At 39.5% G+C, this 15,754-nt stretch overlaps 1 protein-coding gene across 3 annotated transcripts in view; it reads right to left on the bottom strand.

Moving 5' to 3' along the window:
* Positions 1 to 15,754, bottom strand: part of dnah6 (dynein, axonemal, heavy chain 6) — a 50,286-nt gene that overhangs the window by 26,726 nt on the left and 7,806 nt on the right. For all 3 annotated transcript variants that reach the window (XM_046403842.1, XM_046403825.1, XM_046403833.1), the window contains 24 exons: positions 15,558 to 15,608; positions 13,403 to 13,495; positions 13,178 to 13,297; positions 12,704 to 12,884; positions 12,503 to 12,599; positions 11,943 to 12,171; positions 11,161 to 11,325; positions 10,806 to 10,916; positions 10,525 to 10,650; positions 10,246 to 10,401; positions 9,713 to 9,874; positions 8,800 to 8,937; positions 8,099 to 8,266; positions 7,861 to 8,009; positions 6,601 to 6,708; positions 6,279 to 6,405; positions 5,774 to 5,986; positions 5,474 to 5,695; positions 5,262 to 5,384; positions 3,313 to 3,495; positions 2,875 to 3,018; positions 1,643 to 1,864; positions 1,208 to 1,355; positions 807 to 964 (listed from right to left, as the gene is read on the bottom strand). In XM_046403842.1, the coding sequence (XP_046259798.1) occupies positions 807 to 964; positions 1,208 to 1,355; positions 1,643 to 1,864; positions 2,875 to 3,018; positions 3,313 to 3,495; positions 5,262 to 5,384; positions 5,474 to 5,695; positions 5,774 to 5,986; positions 6,279 to 6,405; positions 6,601 to 6,708; positions 7,861 to 8,009; positions 8,099 to 8,266; positions 8,800 to 8,937; positions 9,713 to 9,874; positions 10,246 to 10,401; positions 10,525 to 10,650; positions 10,806 to 10,916; positions 11,161 to 11,325; positions 11,943 to 12,171; positions 12,503 to 12,599; positions 12,704 to 12,884; positions 13,178 to 13,297; positions 13,403 to 13,495; positions 15,558 to 15,608 (3,594 nt within the window). The remainder of the gene's footprint in view (positions 1 to 806; positions 965 to 1,207; positions 1,356 to 1,642; positions 1,865 to 2,874; positions 3,019 to 3,312; positions 3,496 to 5,261; positions 5,385 to 5,473; positions 5,696 to 5,773; positions 5,987 to 6,278; positions 6,406 to 6,600; positions 6,709 to 7,860; positions 8,010 to 8,098; positions 8,267 to 8,799; positions 8,938 to 9,712; positions 9,875 to 10,245; positions 10,402 to 10,524; positions 10,651 to 10,805; positions 10,917 to 11,160; positions 11,326 to 11,942; positions 12,172 to 12,502; positions 12,600 to 12,703; positions 12,885 to 13,177; positions 13,298 to 13,402; positions 13,496 to 15,557; positions 15,609 to 15,754) is intronic.

Here is a 15,754-nt window from a genome sequence, read left to right as displayed (position 1 = left end):
ATAAATTTGCATTTAATAAAATAATAAGCTGGTTTAATTGCGTTTCCAGAAGAAACCACACACTCCCTCCCTGAACATAATAATTTCTCCTGAAATAAAAACTGATAATTGTGCAGGGATGTACATTATACTGTCGGACATCACACACAGTCTGAAGTGCAATAAATCTTGTGAGTGTGTGTATGTGGTTGTTAAATACAAGCAAACAACAGCATACAAGAAGAATGGGTTTCTTATATGAATAGACAAATTTCATTAAAAGTCCAACTGGAAAACAAATTAAGTTCATGCTGACTGTGTAAAAAAAACAAAAGCTAAAGAGCTATATCTACACTTTTAACTTAAGAGAAAATAGGGAAACAGGGTTGTTTGCCATCTCACCCAGAGTTAGATGAGAACATCAATAACATTTCCATCTGTGTGTTAAGTACAGTTCCTGGATGGTTTAGCTTAGCGTAGCACAAAGACTGGAAACAGGAGGAAACAACAGGACAAGTTCTATTGAAGGTGCCCTACAAAAACTCCAAAACTGTCTTGTCTGCAGGATGTATATTCTGTGTTCAAGTCTAGAAATAGAAACGAAGAATTGTGTCTTAATGAGTACTTAGATTATAGATTGAATTAGTCTTGCCCAAGAACAGTTGAGCCATGTTCCTTGAAATGTTCTAAGATTCTGTATATCTTGACAAAGATGTTGTATTGTAACAGCTGATGACCACCATACGGTCAGATATCAGATGCATGCACGTGCATAATCCTGACTGTCAAATTATGATGTGGCTCATCTTATTTGTATACATATATACCTGGATCTCCTTCCAGAAGAACTTGTTTCTGTCATAGAAGCCAGAAAAGTCCTGGAATTGGCGCAGTAGTTCTATAGGAGGCTGAGAACCATAACTGTCCAGCTTAGGCATATTCAGGTCATCCACAAAGACCACTAACTTTTTGTTACCAGGAGCACCTAAAAGGAAAGAAAAGGACAAGGATGAAGGAAAAAAAGGAAAACAGTTAACAGATGTACAGGATAGACAGATGGCAAGAAGGAATGATACTTAAGTGGATGAATTGAAAAAGCAAATAACTGTATGAACAAATAGATGAGCGGATGAGTAATCCCAGTTTTTGGACAATGCCAGTTTTTACACACATTCTCTACACTGCTATATGAGCATGATCGCGTGGTAATCCAACTGCAAACCAATACCCAGAATGTTTTTCCTCTTTTTCTCTAGTTTGGACTCAATGATCTCCTGTGTGCGGGCAGAGGAGGTCTGAGCAGAGAAGTTGATGTAGACTGGAAGGTATCCTGCCGTTTCCTGGATACTGTTAAGAAGGCCACGAGCCACCACAGACTGTAAGGGACAGATACTTGAAATTATTAAAGAATTATTGGGGTTTGCTTTATGTTTTGTTTAGTACATTATTTGCTGTTTAATCATACAATGCTCCCCAGTGCACATGTGAATAGGTATCAACCCAGTGTTTACAACTACTTTCCTAAATGCGACTTAAATCTTAAATGTCCCTTTAGGAGCTTTACAAAACAACAAAGTGAGCAAACAATTATCAACATAGTATGAGTCTACCTAATCAGTGTGCCACAATTTAAAATAAAGTATGCTGCTCCATGAATCCTTACCTTCCCCACTCCAGTGCCGCCAGTAAAAAGCACAGAATGTCGCACTGACAGGAGCTTTTCCATCAGGTAGCCATAGCGGATAGTATCTGTGGTGGGGACCAGCATTTCGAAGAAGGGCTGCTCCCTGTTGTATTTAAATGAAGGAATTATCTTCTCCCACGGCTCCAGGTGTTTGTGGTTAAAGTTCATGTACACATTCCACAGGGTACCACACTTTGGGAGCTACATGGTACACATGTATAGACATTAAACAACACACACGAAAATGATCAGAAAAATGCATGTACACATGTCGTTGGCTACAAAACCTCCTTACAAAGCAGGCATTAAAATATTACTTTTTTTTTGCTTTGTCTCGACTGCAATTTCTGTTATGTGGTATCTTGGATATTTCTCTGTGCTATGTGAATCAGTATTTGTCTGCTGCATTTGCTGTCAGTGATGTGTGCATGTGCAGTTTATTCTAAGTTGGCAGAACTGGTTTCATCTCATGGTAAACACACAAAAATGTACATAGAAACAGTTCTCTAATATAAATAATATTAAAATTCATTAACATCAGCTCTTTATGCACTAACAGATTAACAGATGTGCAAGCAGGTGGGATGGTCCAAATAACGCAATGCAGCATCCATGAATCTTGTATGGATCTGCCCACTCCAGCTACAGGTGAGTGAGTCACGTTCCCTACTGTGTTCTGCCTCTGTCAGTAAGACATTCCCTCAATCATCTGCCACTACTGCCAGCCAAGGCAAACCTCTCAAACAATTATCCTTCCACTTTCTGTTAGGCTGAAAGCTTCATAATATCAGCCTCCACTTCCCTTCATCTATTCTCTGCACCTAGTCTTTACAACTGAAAATGACTTCCTCCATTTTGTAATTGCCCATTTATAATTCTGTAATGTTGGCAAGGTAAAATAATGGTATGCAATCGGCTTTGATAACCATGGCAGAAAGTACACCTTTCCTCATGGATTTAACTTCCTTAAAACCCACTGAAAGTATTACTAAAACGTACAATATGAATGCTCTTTGTTAATGTCTTCATTTCATACAAGTGAGGGAAATCATGGAGAAGAATCCTCTTTCAGATTAGCTGAACTCCAGCTGGATACATCCAGTGCCAAGAGTACTTCGATGTCATGTATGATATGAGCTAACCAGTGTGCCTTTTCACACAAAACTCCTTTGTCTACATATGCATCTGTGGGTGTGTGCAGGTGTATATACCTTGGCATCACTGTTTTCTTCAAACTGCTCCCTGACAAACGTGTCAAAAGCATCCCAGTGAGAACTGGTAAGGTTGCCGCCTAACGCCCACAAGTAACAGAATATGAAGGTCTGACATAATACACTGTTGAGCGGCTTGGAATCCTGACACCAATGCACACACAAACATAACAGAACAAGCAGAAGAAGCTCAGTTAGTAAGCAATGGCAAGGCTTCAAAATAAAGTATACACATAACCTACATTATGTTCTCGTAAATGTATATGTTTCGCAGGGTCCAATCATCTGTATCATATTGGTGTCACATGTAGTTTCAGCACATGTTCTGCATTAGACATTTGTCATCTTACTTAGACCATGAACAACAATGAATCATTTTGACTACTGAGTTATGCAGTTAGAAACTTATGTGAGAATTAAATGTTGTGATTAATGTACCATTTTCAGGTCTGGTCCTCCTTTTCCCAGCAACAGTGCCTCTAGCAGGGAGCAAAGTGTGGTGACTTTACTGATGTCCACTTGGCGAATTGCCTGGGTGCAATGCTTCAGCACAAACTGGAGACCCTCCTCCACGGTCTCCTCAAACAGCTTAAGCAGGTATGTTTGCACTGGATCTGGGAGCTAGAGACACAACACAAAGGGAAGGAAGAAAGGAGAAAGAAGGTAGGCAGAGGAGGGTAAGGTCATGAACTTCAGTGATCTATGTTTATCCCAATAATCTAGGAAGTAACCTAGTTAGTTCGACATTTTGAAAGAAACATTTATTTACTTTCTTGCAAAGAGTCAGATGAGGAGATTGATACCGCTCTCATATCTGTCTGCGTAATCTGACAGTTAGCTTAGTTTTAAAGACTTGGAGTGAGGGGAATACATAACCTTGCTCTGTGGCAAAAGTTTAAAAAAAAAATTCAAGCTCTAAAGCCTGTTTACCATGCACCCGTTTCCAGTCTTAATGCTAAGCTATGCTAACAATATGGCTGCAGCTTCATATCCACAGACATGAGGGTGGTAACACTGCTTTCATCAAACTCTCAAACAGGAAGGGAAAGAGCTTACTTCCAAGAATGCTGAAATATCCCTTGAACAAGGAAAGTGTCAGACAGAGAAAACAGAGAATTAGAATAAGTGTGGGCAATTATTTCCCTCTCTCCAAGAGACATAGAGCGACAAACTCCCTCAGTTAGATCAGCTAAGTGGAAATCAATACAAACTTAACTGTAAACTAACCACTCCATATTTAAATTGTAATTATTTAAAGTGTAAACAAAGTTATTACAGAAAAAGGAGAATCTAACATTAAATCCCATCCCAAAAAAATGTTGCAAAACACTTTGAAGTCACTTAATGGAAAAGGTGGAATTGCTTAAAGGTGCAATAAACATGGAGTAAAGCAGTAGTGGGCACCAATAAGGAAGACAACAAAAGCAACAAACAAATGCACTGTCATCAAACAGAACAGCATCAGTCAGACAGCAAGACAAAGAGAACAGGGAGAGAAAGTTCAGGTTATTATAGCTCATTTCCCTGTCATCAGCTCCCAGTTTCTAAAAACCATTAGAGAACATAAATGAAATGCTAAGTGGACAACATTTATACAGTACAGCACAATGAAACGTGGTGCTTTATAATTTACTTCTTATTTATCCATTTACACACACACACACACACACGCACGGGCAGCTGGAGTTTGATGTCTTACTCAGGGATACTTTTTGTGAATTTGTGAATGAAAAGAGCTATGGAATGAACAGACAAATCTGTTCTACTGACTGGTAGGATGTAGCATTTTCTGTCATTGTGATTATAAAAGCACCACAGTTTGTCTTTAATTCACCTCATGTGCAATGTCCCAACATTTGTATTTGAACAGTATGTAATAATATATAATAATATGCAAGCTACATTAATTGACTCTGACCAAGAATGATGCCAAAATATGAACTACTAACTACTAGTAGTTCTACAGTAGTTCAGAGAACTACTACTATTGTAGTAGTTATACTTTACTGTATTTCACAATTCTGCATCCTTGATCACAGATGTCATTCAAACAACAAATATACTTTACATTCTTTTCATGTCAGTGACTTGAAATGTTCCATCTGTTATTCGTCCGTGATTCCTCTTGTATTCTCATTGTGTGACAGTTAGTGAGTTCTGTGATCAAGGATGCAGAACTATGAAAGACTACGTACTTTATATATACTTTATATATTAAAAGCTAAATACATATTATTCAAACATGCCTTATAAGCAGTTAATGCCGAACATCAAACTCAAATCTTCTGTTACAATAAACAACCTTTTAGACACTTTTAGACAAGGTTTTGCAATATCAAATGTTGTTCTGAATGATCTGGAACTGACAAAGACACGGTATGTACTACCTTGGCTCCTAGACCACTCATCCATGTCTGGACATAGGGCATCCACTTAAGTTCATCTGGGTCAATGTATACCATCCCACAACGGCTGACTGTGGCTGGAGAAGCTACTGCCAAGTCCTGGACCTGAAAAACACAGTGACGGAGCGCAAATTTATCAAACTCTCGTTCAAGATAAAATATTAAACTTGACTTTAACAGTGTTTAACTCTCACCTCAAACACCATATGTATGGATGGAGTAAGTTTGATTCGCTCGCTGTTTGCCAGACAGAGCATTTTGTTGTCATCCAGCACCGTGTTCATGTTCTCAATCCACAGGGCATCAACTGGTCCATCGCAGATCACCCACTTGTGGTCATCACTGGTGTCACCGACTGCATCACGGACACTCAGCGCCATCAGCCCATCCCGCCACTCCAGTGTTAGTGTGTTAACCTGAGGTGTTTCGGTAAATAATCAATCAGAGTAGAGAGAGAAGTAAAAAAGCTGCCATTTACCTTTTGTGACTAGTACCTCTCCGTAGAGCTCCCCCATTGTGACAGATTTTGGGTTGAGAACATAGGTCTTGACAGGTTGATAGAAGGGGTTGTTAGCCTTATGCTCTGTGCGATGGAGTGCCTCCAGCGTGTCGGCTAGGACGGTGTAGACAGTGGTCTTACCTCCCCCCGTAGGCCCTACCAACATGACACCATGACGCACTAACATGGTCTCATACAGCTGGATCACCTAATAATAAGAAATGGAAGGCAGAGGAAGGTACAAGTTTACTATTGAATCAAAGTGAAACAAACACAAAGTATCTAAATTCTGTTCAGCTTCAGTTCAGTGAATTGAAATGATTCATCTGTTATCCGCCCATGATTCCTCTTGTATTCTCAATGTGTGACACTGGCTGTGTGTTACTGACTGTTTGTGCACAGGTACACAACTCGTATTAATTTGGCATTACAAGCATGAGAACGTGGCGGCACATGTTGGTGACATTAAAATAGTGTAATATCACTTCTCCACCTCGTACCTTCTTGGTCATGCTAGCCAAAGGCTGCAGCTTTCGTTTAACCAGAGACTCCTGGATGGTGGACTGCAGCACTCCATAGTCATGCTCGGGAATACACACACCAGGGAAGAGGTCCGACAGTATACCACTGGAGGTGGATGGGCATAATACAAATGCATAAGTTATAAACACTCACAATCAAAAATTGTTTTCATGTGTAACTCTGTTGTTAGCATGTTGGCAATCTGGTGTGATTCTAATGTCCTGTTAATTATCAGTATGTGTGCATTTGGAGTACCATAAGTAAGATGTATTTATTTCCCAAAATGTCTTATAGGCTTACCCAAACAGCTCAGCATCATCAACAAGGAACTTTGGCAGGTTGGAATCCCTCAGGGCTCTGATAAGAACCACATCCTCACTGAGGTGCGGGTTATCTCTCTTTAGAGACCTAACAACAGAAAAAAACATCATTACTTTACAAATTATAAGCATTTCTTGTAAACTTTGTTATACATCAAGCATTTTTTCAAAACTGGGTATTTGTCAAAGAGCCTTTGCAAAACAGCTTCTTCCATTAACTGGGCAGTTTCATAAAAATGCATTGAAATATCTTTAAAAAAAATCAGCAATACTTTAAGTCTCAAGTGACTTCATAAGTGACAACACAGGCATTCCTTTCAAAATGTTTGCAGCATTCATTGAAATAATTATTAACATTATGAGAAGAGCCATGTTTTAATGGGTAGATGTACTCATTACAAATACAGATGTAATAAGGAGAATAGGGAGCCAACATATGCTGATAATTCAATATTGCACAACCTGATCACTACAAGAGACCAGCTCCACTAGATAATAAAAAACACAGTAAAAAACAGTGGAGACTTTAGAGAGGAAGATAATGAATGTGTGCTTAGTATGGAACAAGCAGACTCAGAGGAGTACTATCCAGGCAAAGACAGACAATGAATCACAAGATAATTACAACAGCTCCCTGAGCTTCAGTTAAGAACTAACAGGCAAAAGTGTGACCTTCACTACATATGTTCAAGAACATCTATTCAGATCTATTTATGCACTCATGCAGACCAGGAACAATTGTGTTTTGTCCCTAAATCTTTCTTTTATCGACATAATGTTGTTTTTCATCTCCTCATGTGTCACAGCTATCATTCATTTAAGGTGTGACATCCATTTGACTGAGTGAAGAAATTTCACACAAGTAGTGCGAAGTAAAGAAGTTCCTAATTTCATTTAGCGATCGTAGCCGCACCAAGAAAATTGTGCTAATTTCAACAGTCAGATACTCTTACTTTCTAAACGGAGTAGTTAATGGTACAGTATTTGATTTTTTATGCATTTACATCGGATTTTAATTTTTTATGAGTATGTGAGTGCTCAGGTCTTCTGACTCACTGGTGCTGACCGCTCCTGCGATGGGCTAAAACGTAACAACTATGTGCTGATTAGAAATATTCAACATCGACGGCCTTCTATAGCACTTTCTGTACGTGGATGCAAAATGTATTCACACATGTGTGTCAGAATGGTCCTTCTGTAACTCGCATGTGTCAGTATATGCTGAGCGTGATGCGCTCACCCAGCCATGACCAGGACAGATTTGACAGCCCTCATGCCAAAGTCATAGTGGTCCTGCTGGGACAGCTGCTCAGAGCACAGCTTGTACATCTGGGTCATTTTCCTTGCTAGGGTCTTGCTGGACTCAAATCCCTCTGAATACAAAATCACCTGTAATGAGCAAGAGAAACAGGGGAATGATGAACCATAGAGAAAATATGCAAGCTTTTAAAACAATTCACACACAGACAGCCTGTCACCTCAGCAATGAGCGCGTAGTTTGGCACCATCATGGCTATGGGTCTAAAGAGTGCTTTCAGGTTATCAGGTAGCTCCGTTCGTCCAGCGTAGCCTGGGTTCATGGTGATGAATGCAGCACACGTCATCACCAGCTTGATCTCCTGGCCCTCAAATCGAAATCTTGATAGCTGCATTAATACACAGTTGAGTGAGATGCCCTTACTGTCTGTGTGTAGCAGTGTAGCAATGGATCTGATTAATTTCTAATTTATGTAATCTGTTCTTGTGCCAGACCTGATAGTTCTTCTGTATCTCCTCCATGGAAAATACAGTAATGCTGCAGTACTGGTTGGTAGTCAGTTGAACTAAAAGCATGTTACCTTTTGTCAAAGCTGTGTGTGTTGTGTCTTAAATACCATACAAAAGGACTTCCAGACTTCCAGGACTTCATTGTCATTTGGGTAAATCATCTTGTAAGTGTTTTGTGAAAACTCACAGAAAACATATGGAGCTTAACATTTTGCTCAATATGTTACTCAACATGATACATACATAAGCTGTGGGGCTAAAAAATAATTTTACAGCGACAAAGTTATATCATTATCACTGATACAGTGGTGTAAGATAGAATTTTAGGATAGTAGAGCAATGTGCTTAATTCTTTTTCATACAAACGCAAAGTGTCTTTTGAAAAGTGGTGTGTATTTGTGAGTGAATGTACCTTAGCGGCTTTGGCGTTGCGTATGGTTATGAGCTGCTGAGCGATGACGGACAACACTTCAATGTCAATTCGGTTAAATTCGTCAAAACAACACCAGGCACCTGACTGAGCAAGCCCACTGAAGAAGCGCCCCATCATCTGGAAAAAAGAATTGTAACTGGTTGAAAGAAAGACGTATTATGGTGCGGTATACTGTTTAAAAGTTTGGGTTGTTGTTTCTTTTTTTATGTTTAAGTTTCATAAAGTGGGAACAAGAGGTCTGCAGCTGCAGGCATCCAAAAATTTCATTATACTTGTGTTACTTGCACCACTTCCATGGGTGAGATAAAAACCACTGTTCAAAGTTATAAATATCTCAGGGACATTGGAATTAAATGTTACAGTTAAATGTTGCTCAGTCACAGTGAAGCAGAGCTGAAGAAAGCATTAACAAGTACAACCACAGAGTGCTAGCCTGGCTAAATCAAATCCATGCCTAACTCCAATGCACAGCCAACAACTACTGATGGGGAAGGCAAAAATACCAATTGCTTAAAGAACATAGAGCAAATTATCGAATGTTGCAATGTTTTAGTAACACACAACTACTCTAAAGGCCTTGTACAGGGTATATGTGCTGTTACTTACACAGAAGGTTTGATTGCTTCAGCAATAGTGCCATCTAATGGAATCAATTTGTAGGTACTGTCAGACTGAGACAGAGCTAATTGAATTGGAGTTAACATGCAATGGCCGTGAAAGTTCTTGGGAACAAAAGGAAAGTAAGTGCTGAATCATATGTATGTGAACAGCAGTGGGCAAAGAAAAGAAACAAGAACTTAGTAGGCAAACAAACAAAAACAGAAAGTATAATAAAGGAGTACAGAAATGTTCAAATGTGGGTTATGAATGAACACAATTTGTCATGGTTGACCTTGTAGTCAAGTCCATCAGAGCAGTTGAAGACCACACACTGTATGGCCAGGGCTTTAGCCAAATCCTTGGTGGTCTCTGTTTTGCCTGTCCCTGCTGGCCCAGCTGGAGCTCCTCCCAGGTCTAACTGGAGAGCTCCCATCAGACACAAATAGCATCGATCCTGAATAACAGGGAGGGTGAGAGATACAGTTTGAACAACTCAATGAAACAAAAAGATAGCATATAAACACAAAATATGTTGTGTTTCTGTGTCCCGTTTTCAGTTCTAGCTACTACAGGACAATAGTCAGATATACAGGTCCGGGGGCTTACAAGCAATCTGAATGAAGTAACATTACAGTTATGAAGCTCTGCCACTAGGTGGAGCTCAAGTATCTAAAGATAAAATATACCGCATGTATCCCACTTTGACCAATCTGAAGCAGCACTCAACATGAACCATAAAGATTTTTCTGTTACACATGGGTTGGTTGATGCAGCAATCATACAACAAGTCATACAAATGAGTGTCAATAGCTATTAAAGTGTTACCGTGAGTGGTGTAATGACCAGTCTAGGACAGGCTCCCAGGTATTCATAACCATAGACGTAAGTAGACAGAGCCATTGTGGCTACACAGTTGTCCAGGTCCATATCCCAGTAGTAACGTAGCTGTCTCTGCCATTCAAAGTTAGACCTGGTGTCCACCTGAAAAATAGGGCTGACGTTACTTTAAGGTGGTAAGGTGTTGCAAGTCTATTCAAATCACCTGAAAACTGTTGTATGGTGTCTGTGCTTGTTCATACTATTCATACCACCGCACCAACATACCTTCTGGCGGACTAGATCTGTAACAATGTCTCGGGCATGGACGTCAATGGTGATGAGGGCAGTGATGATGTTACGGTGTAAAGTAGGCAGCTGTCCTCGTACCAATGCTGCCAAAGCATTCAGCCTCTGGAATACACCAAACACAAGATCAAACACATACACAATCACGCAAACTTTAGAAGTTAAAAATTAAAAAGTCTTGGGGAATCACAAGTGTAGATTTGATTTGTTAGCTCTAATCCACAACTAACAGAGAGGGTAAAGAAATCAGTGTGGTTTACATCAAAGTTAGTTAGTTCAAAGTTCTGCAGGGCAGCAAAGTGGTCGTGGTCTCCCTCCAGGCAGGCATCCATGTCCCTACACCACATCATCTGAGAGATGGTCAGCACCACCTGGTGGACACACATTCAAACTCATGTTATATCAGACGTGCCACAAGCATCAACTGATATTATAGAAATCAAATGCAAAATCTATCAAAGCTTGAGACAAAAGCAACAGTTCTTGAAGTCTTTGTTAGCTCCTGAAAGTGAGCAGTAAGAAAATTGCAACAACTCTCATGGTTAAGCAAATAATAAAAGTGGTATTTATTGGTTAGTGTGTAGAGTTTCCCATGTTTCCCATGTTTACGTGTACCTGCGATGGATGCCCAGCCACCACCCATTCCTCTCTCGATTTCACCTGGTAGTCTGCAATGGCAGCCTTGCTGAGGCGGCGCAGTGAGGAGAACATAGCCTCCTCCACCTTGCAAAGCCAATCTTCCACATTGCCTTGTGCCTTCAGACCTTTAGTCAAAGCCACCTACACTCACACAATGAAAGACAAAATCAGTGACAACTAAGGACATAATTATACGTGTCTTTAATAAGGACTCAGTGTGAATCATTTGTGTCAGTTCTCACAGCCTTCAGGCCTGATAAATAATGATCCCTTTTGATCATAACTGGTAAGCCTTGCATTTCATACAGTGGTTTTCTGAACAATCAGAGCAACCGCAATTGTCACTGCACTTAAAAATTGCTCACCACCAGAATTTGAGACATCAACAATACAGCAATGATTGCTATGTTATAAACTACAATTAAAACCAAACAGGACCAGACCTGTGATCTCACCACTGGCAAATGTAAAGTTATCTTTTTTCAGCACAAATCAAAATTTGGCTCATCTGACTTTTACCTTAAGCGGTGCTTTTACCAGTTTTTGCAGAATTTGAGAACCTGCTTTACTCTTGCACTCATTTAGGGTTGTTCACAAAAGTGATGTCATTTAAGAAGGGTGACAATGTATTTTAATGAATTCTTCAGTAAGGACAGTAGCATAAGAGCATATTTTTTCCTTTTCACACACTTTCATTTTCAGCAAGGGCTGAAATAGGAGTAAAACAGGTAGAAAAACAGACAGCATGATGACCGAACCTTCTCTCCCTCAGGAGAAACCATGTTCAGGATGTCCTTGCTATACACAGGCTCCTGTTCTCCAGCATCTAATGCACTTCCTGTAACACCAGAAGATTGTTCTGGCAGCAAAGCAAACTCTAGCCGTGTAATGGCATCGAAACACTTCCGCAGGTGGGGCTGCACTGCCTGGGGGTTTCTTGTTTGGGCCAGGATTTTTAGCAGCTCATCATTGGATAAGAAGTAGAACCTACAAGGGACAAATAAAAGACGTATATCACATTACTTTACATTACACATCAGCATCCACATCATAGTATATATCACACAGTGCTCACAGGAAAGAGATGTTTAGAGGGACAACAGGTAACCTGTGAAGAGAGAAAATGCAAAGCAGTATAATATGTATGTTATTGCCAAAATTTTAAATCTAGTTTGTGCCCAGAGACTGAGAGAAAACTTAGAAAAAACTGAGACTGACTAACTGAGAAAAGAAGCAAAAACAAATCAAAAAGTTAGGATGACAAAAGTGATGTAAAAGTCCATTGTTGTGATATGTAATAAACCAAGTTTATGTGTACCTCGGGAAGATGACTCTTTTGGACTCCAGGTAGGCTTCCAAACACTTCTGTATCTCATCCAAAAGAGTATTGTTACGCTGAAAGGTCTCCAACAAATCTGTGTTGGATAAAGTGTGTTTACTAAGTGTGTGTGATAGTATCTGTTTCTGCATATAAATATCTTTTTGTCTAGTTTTCCATGAATGCTATATCTCTACCTACCAGGCTGTGTGGCTGCTTTAAGGGCATTGGGCATCTTATTGACCTTCGCCATGATCTCCTTCCATGACTTGTCTACCTTAGAAAACATCTTGGACTCAGCAGGCAGCTGTCTCTTGATGTCTGGGGCCAAGAAAATACTCTCTAGATATAGCCAGCTCCTTTGGCACGTGAGCCACTCATCCTGGAAAAGAAGGTAGAAAGAGAAGAGAAGAAACAGAGGAGAGGAAAGGAAGTCAGCATGGGCGATGCGAGTGAGAAAGAGAATTAAAGAAGAAAAGGATCTTAAATCTTAAACGTAACACCATTAGTCTTCCCTTAAATGAACTGAATTAGAGAACTCTATAAACATTATAAAGCATAATTTCTTCATACAAATAATTTGGGTTCTCCTTTGCAGACACTAGGGAGAGCAAGTAGACAAGCCTTGAAATTATCATGATAAAAGCTAACTCTTTCTTATTTATTAGCCTTTACCAGTGTTTGGTTGAAGAGGGTTAGCTGTCTTAGCAATTTTTCCACTCTGGGCTTGATGGGAGCAACATAGCGAGAAGATGCCACCGTGCCCACGTTGATAATGCTGTCATCCAAAAGTACCTTCACAGAAAACAAACATAGAAGCAGATATAATCGGATGCACTGAAACACAGCTGGTGTGTTACAATGGACTGTGTTTGGAGTGCGAGTGCTGCGTGTTAGCACCTGGATATCATCCGTGCCTCCCAAGATGAAGATGTCTTTGGAGTCACCATGAGACAGCACGGTGAACTCTGTGGTCTTCCATAAGTCTTCCACCTGCACGTGTCATTAAGGGGACAGAGGTTAAACAGTATGGGCTCACTGTACTTAATTCCACAAATATGTTCTTGTATGTGTGTATTGTCGCACAGACATGAATTTCAGGGAAGAGATTGGAGGTCACAACAAATGTTTGCCAAGTGTCACTGGACTTATCTCCTGGCTAAAGAAGATGCAGCACAAGGGAGCAGTGTCAAATCTGAATATTGGACTACTCCAGAATAACATGCCAGTGAATAGCTGATCATTCATTTAGATGACCAGCACAAACTGAATCAGCAACTCTTTTGGTAACCACTTACATTCATATTTTTGACCAAATGATAAACTGAAAAAATAAATGGAAGATTACTCACTAACCAAAACAATAGTTACATGCAGTCTTTGTCCGGACACAACTCTACTCTGCATGCATATATGTCGAGGCGGTGCTTCCCTCATCAAGGTAAAACTAACGGATCACTTCAGGGACATTTCTATATATTGTATTTATTGTAATACAAAGTTACTTGTTGCTGCACATGTGTTGATTGCTAAAACTGAAAATTAAAAATTTATATGTATGGAAAATATGGTGACCAGGCTTTCATGGTCTCCAGAAAAATAAATTCAACCTACTGGCACCTTATATCTTGTTTGCTTAATCGGTATAAAATGCAGAAAAATTTTCTTTTATCACTGGATAGAACCAGGCAATCTGTTTCCCTATGCTTCCAGCTGTTATGCTAAGCTAAGATAACCACTTCATATTTAACAAACAGATACAGAAGTGGCACCAATCCTCTTATCTGGCTCTTTGCAAGAAAGCAAATAAGCATACATCCAGTTTTGAGCTATTCTTTTAAAGACAAAACAAATTCTTCTATCTTTGGCAGCATATTTGTGGTGCCATATACCTGTTCACACTTTCCTCCAGGGAAAGAACATTAATTTCCTCTTGGGAGAAAGCTGTCTAGCTCTCCATTACAAAACTGTCTTTTTGCTATGCCTGGGAGGGCATTTTTATTTTTAACTGATTTTAACTGGCTATATATAATGCCAGCTTCATATCCCCTATTTTATCCACTACCACTGATAATGTATACCAAGTCCAACCATGTTGCAGTCACCAAAAGCTGCAGTTGACATTGTATGCTTCTACCAACCAGTCAAGTTAGTTTGCATCCATGTCTGTCCAGACCTGTATGCAGTGAGGACTTTGAAGGAATTTAATAAAAAAAAAAAGTTTGGTTTTTTTTTTCTTACCAAGTGGAAGTTACCACTATATTGACATCTATGAGAAACATGCTGTCTTCACTTACAGAATATTTATATTATATATAGAGTATAGAGGACTGATAGAGAGCTTCATCACATGGTGTGATAACAATCACCTGAAGCTCAGTGTGATCAAGTGTCTAAGTGTCTAAGTTCATTGAGAGAAACATCTTCAACCCAGCAGCACAAAAGATCTATACAACAGTTTCAAGGTGGACACCTAAGACCTGTGTCGCCAATTCAGTATTTGACCAAATGTGAAACTGTTCCTCATGGTGTTGAGCAATGAATTGAAAACAACATGATGTCACAGTGACCTGAGTCACCATTGAACTTTTGGATATAAAATTCCATAACTTCATCATTTTATCCTATTGGGATATTTATCCTATTTGGCATTTCTGTGAAATATTGTCATAATAGCATTTGAATTTGTGGGTCAAAAATGTGTTTTTGTGAGGCCATTTTTGTGAGGTCACATTAAACTTTGACCACCAAATTCTAATCAGTTCATCTCCAAGTCCAAGGGGACATTTGTGTTAAGTTCGAAGAAATCTCTGAGATATTCCTGAGATTGTGTGCACAAGAATTGGACAGTCGGATGTACGGACAATCCAGACATATAATGCCTGCAACCATGAATGTCTCCATGAAAGTGAGGAGACATAAAAAGCAGGAACTTCTGCAATGATGCAATTGTTGAGTCATACATGAGTCATGAAAACATCATGATTTAAGTGACTCATATTCAACGAGAAGGATGACAATGTCTGTATACATACTGATAGACTTTTCAACGCACCTTTGTAATAATGGTCTCCACTGATGCCTCCCCTGAAGCTTGTCCTGACACCTGAAAGTCAAGGGTTGTATTAGTCATTTTTATCCAGTTCAGATTTCAGGATATTAAGTATAACCAGCTTGTGTACAATTTTATAATGTACTCATATCTTGTGTAATACAAGCAAAGATTAGTTTAACACAAGGCCAGATAAGGTA

This window comes from Scatophagus argus, chromosome 2 (genome assembly GCF_020382885.2).
Source record: "Scatophagus argus isolate fScaArg1 chromosome 2, fScaArg1.pri, whole genome shotgun sequence".
Taxonomy (NCBI): Eukaryota; Metazoa; Chordata; class Actinopteri; family Scatophagidae; genus Scatophagus; species Scatophagus argus.
Note: the sequence above shows the minus strand (reverse complement) of the source record. Positions and strands in the feature narration are given on the sequence as shown.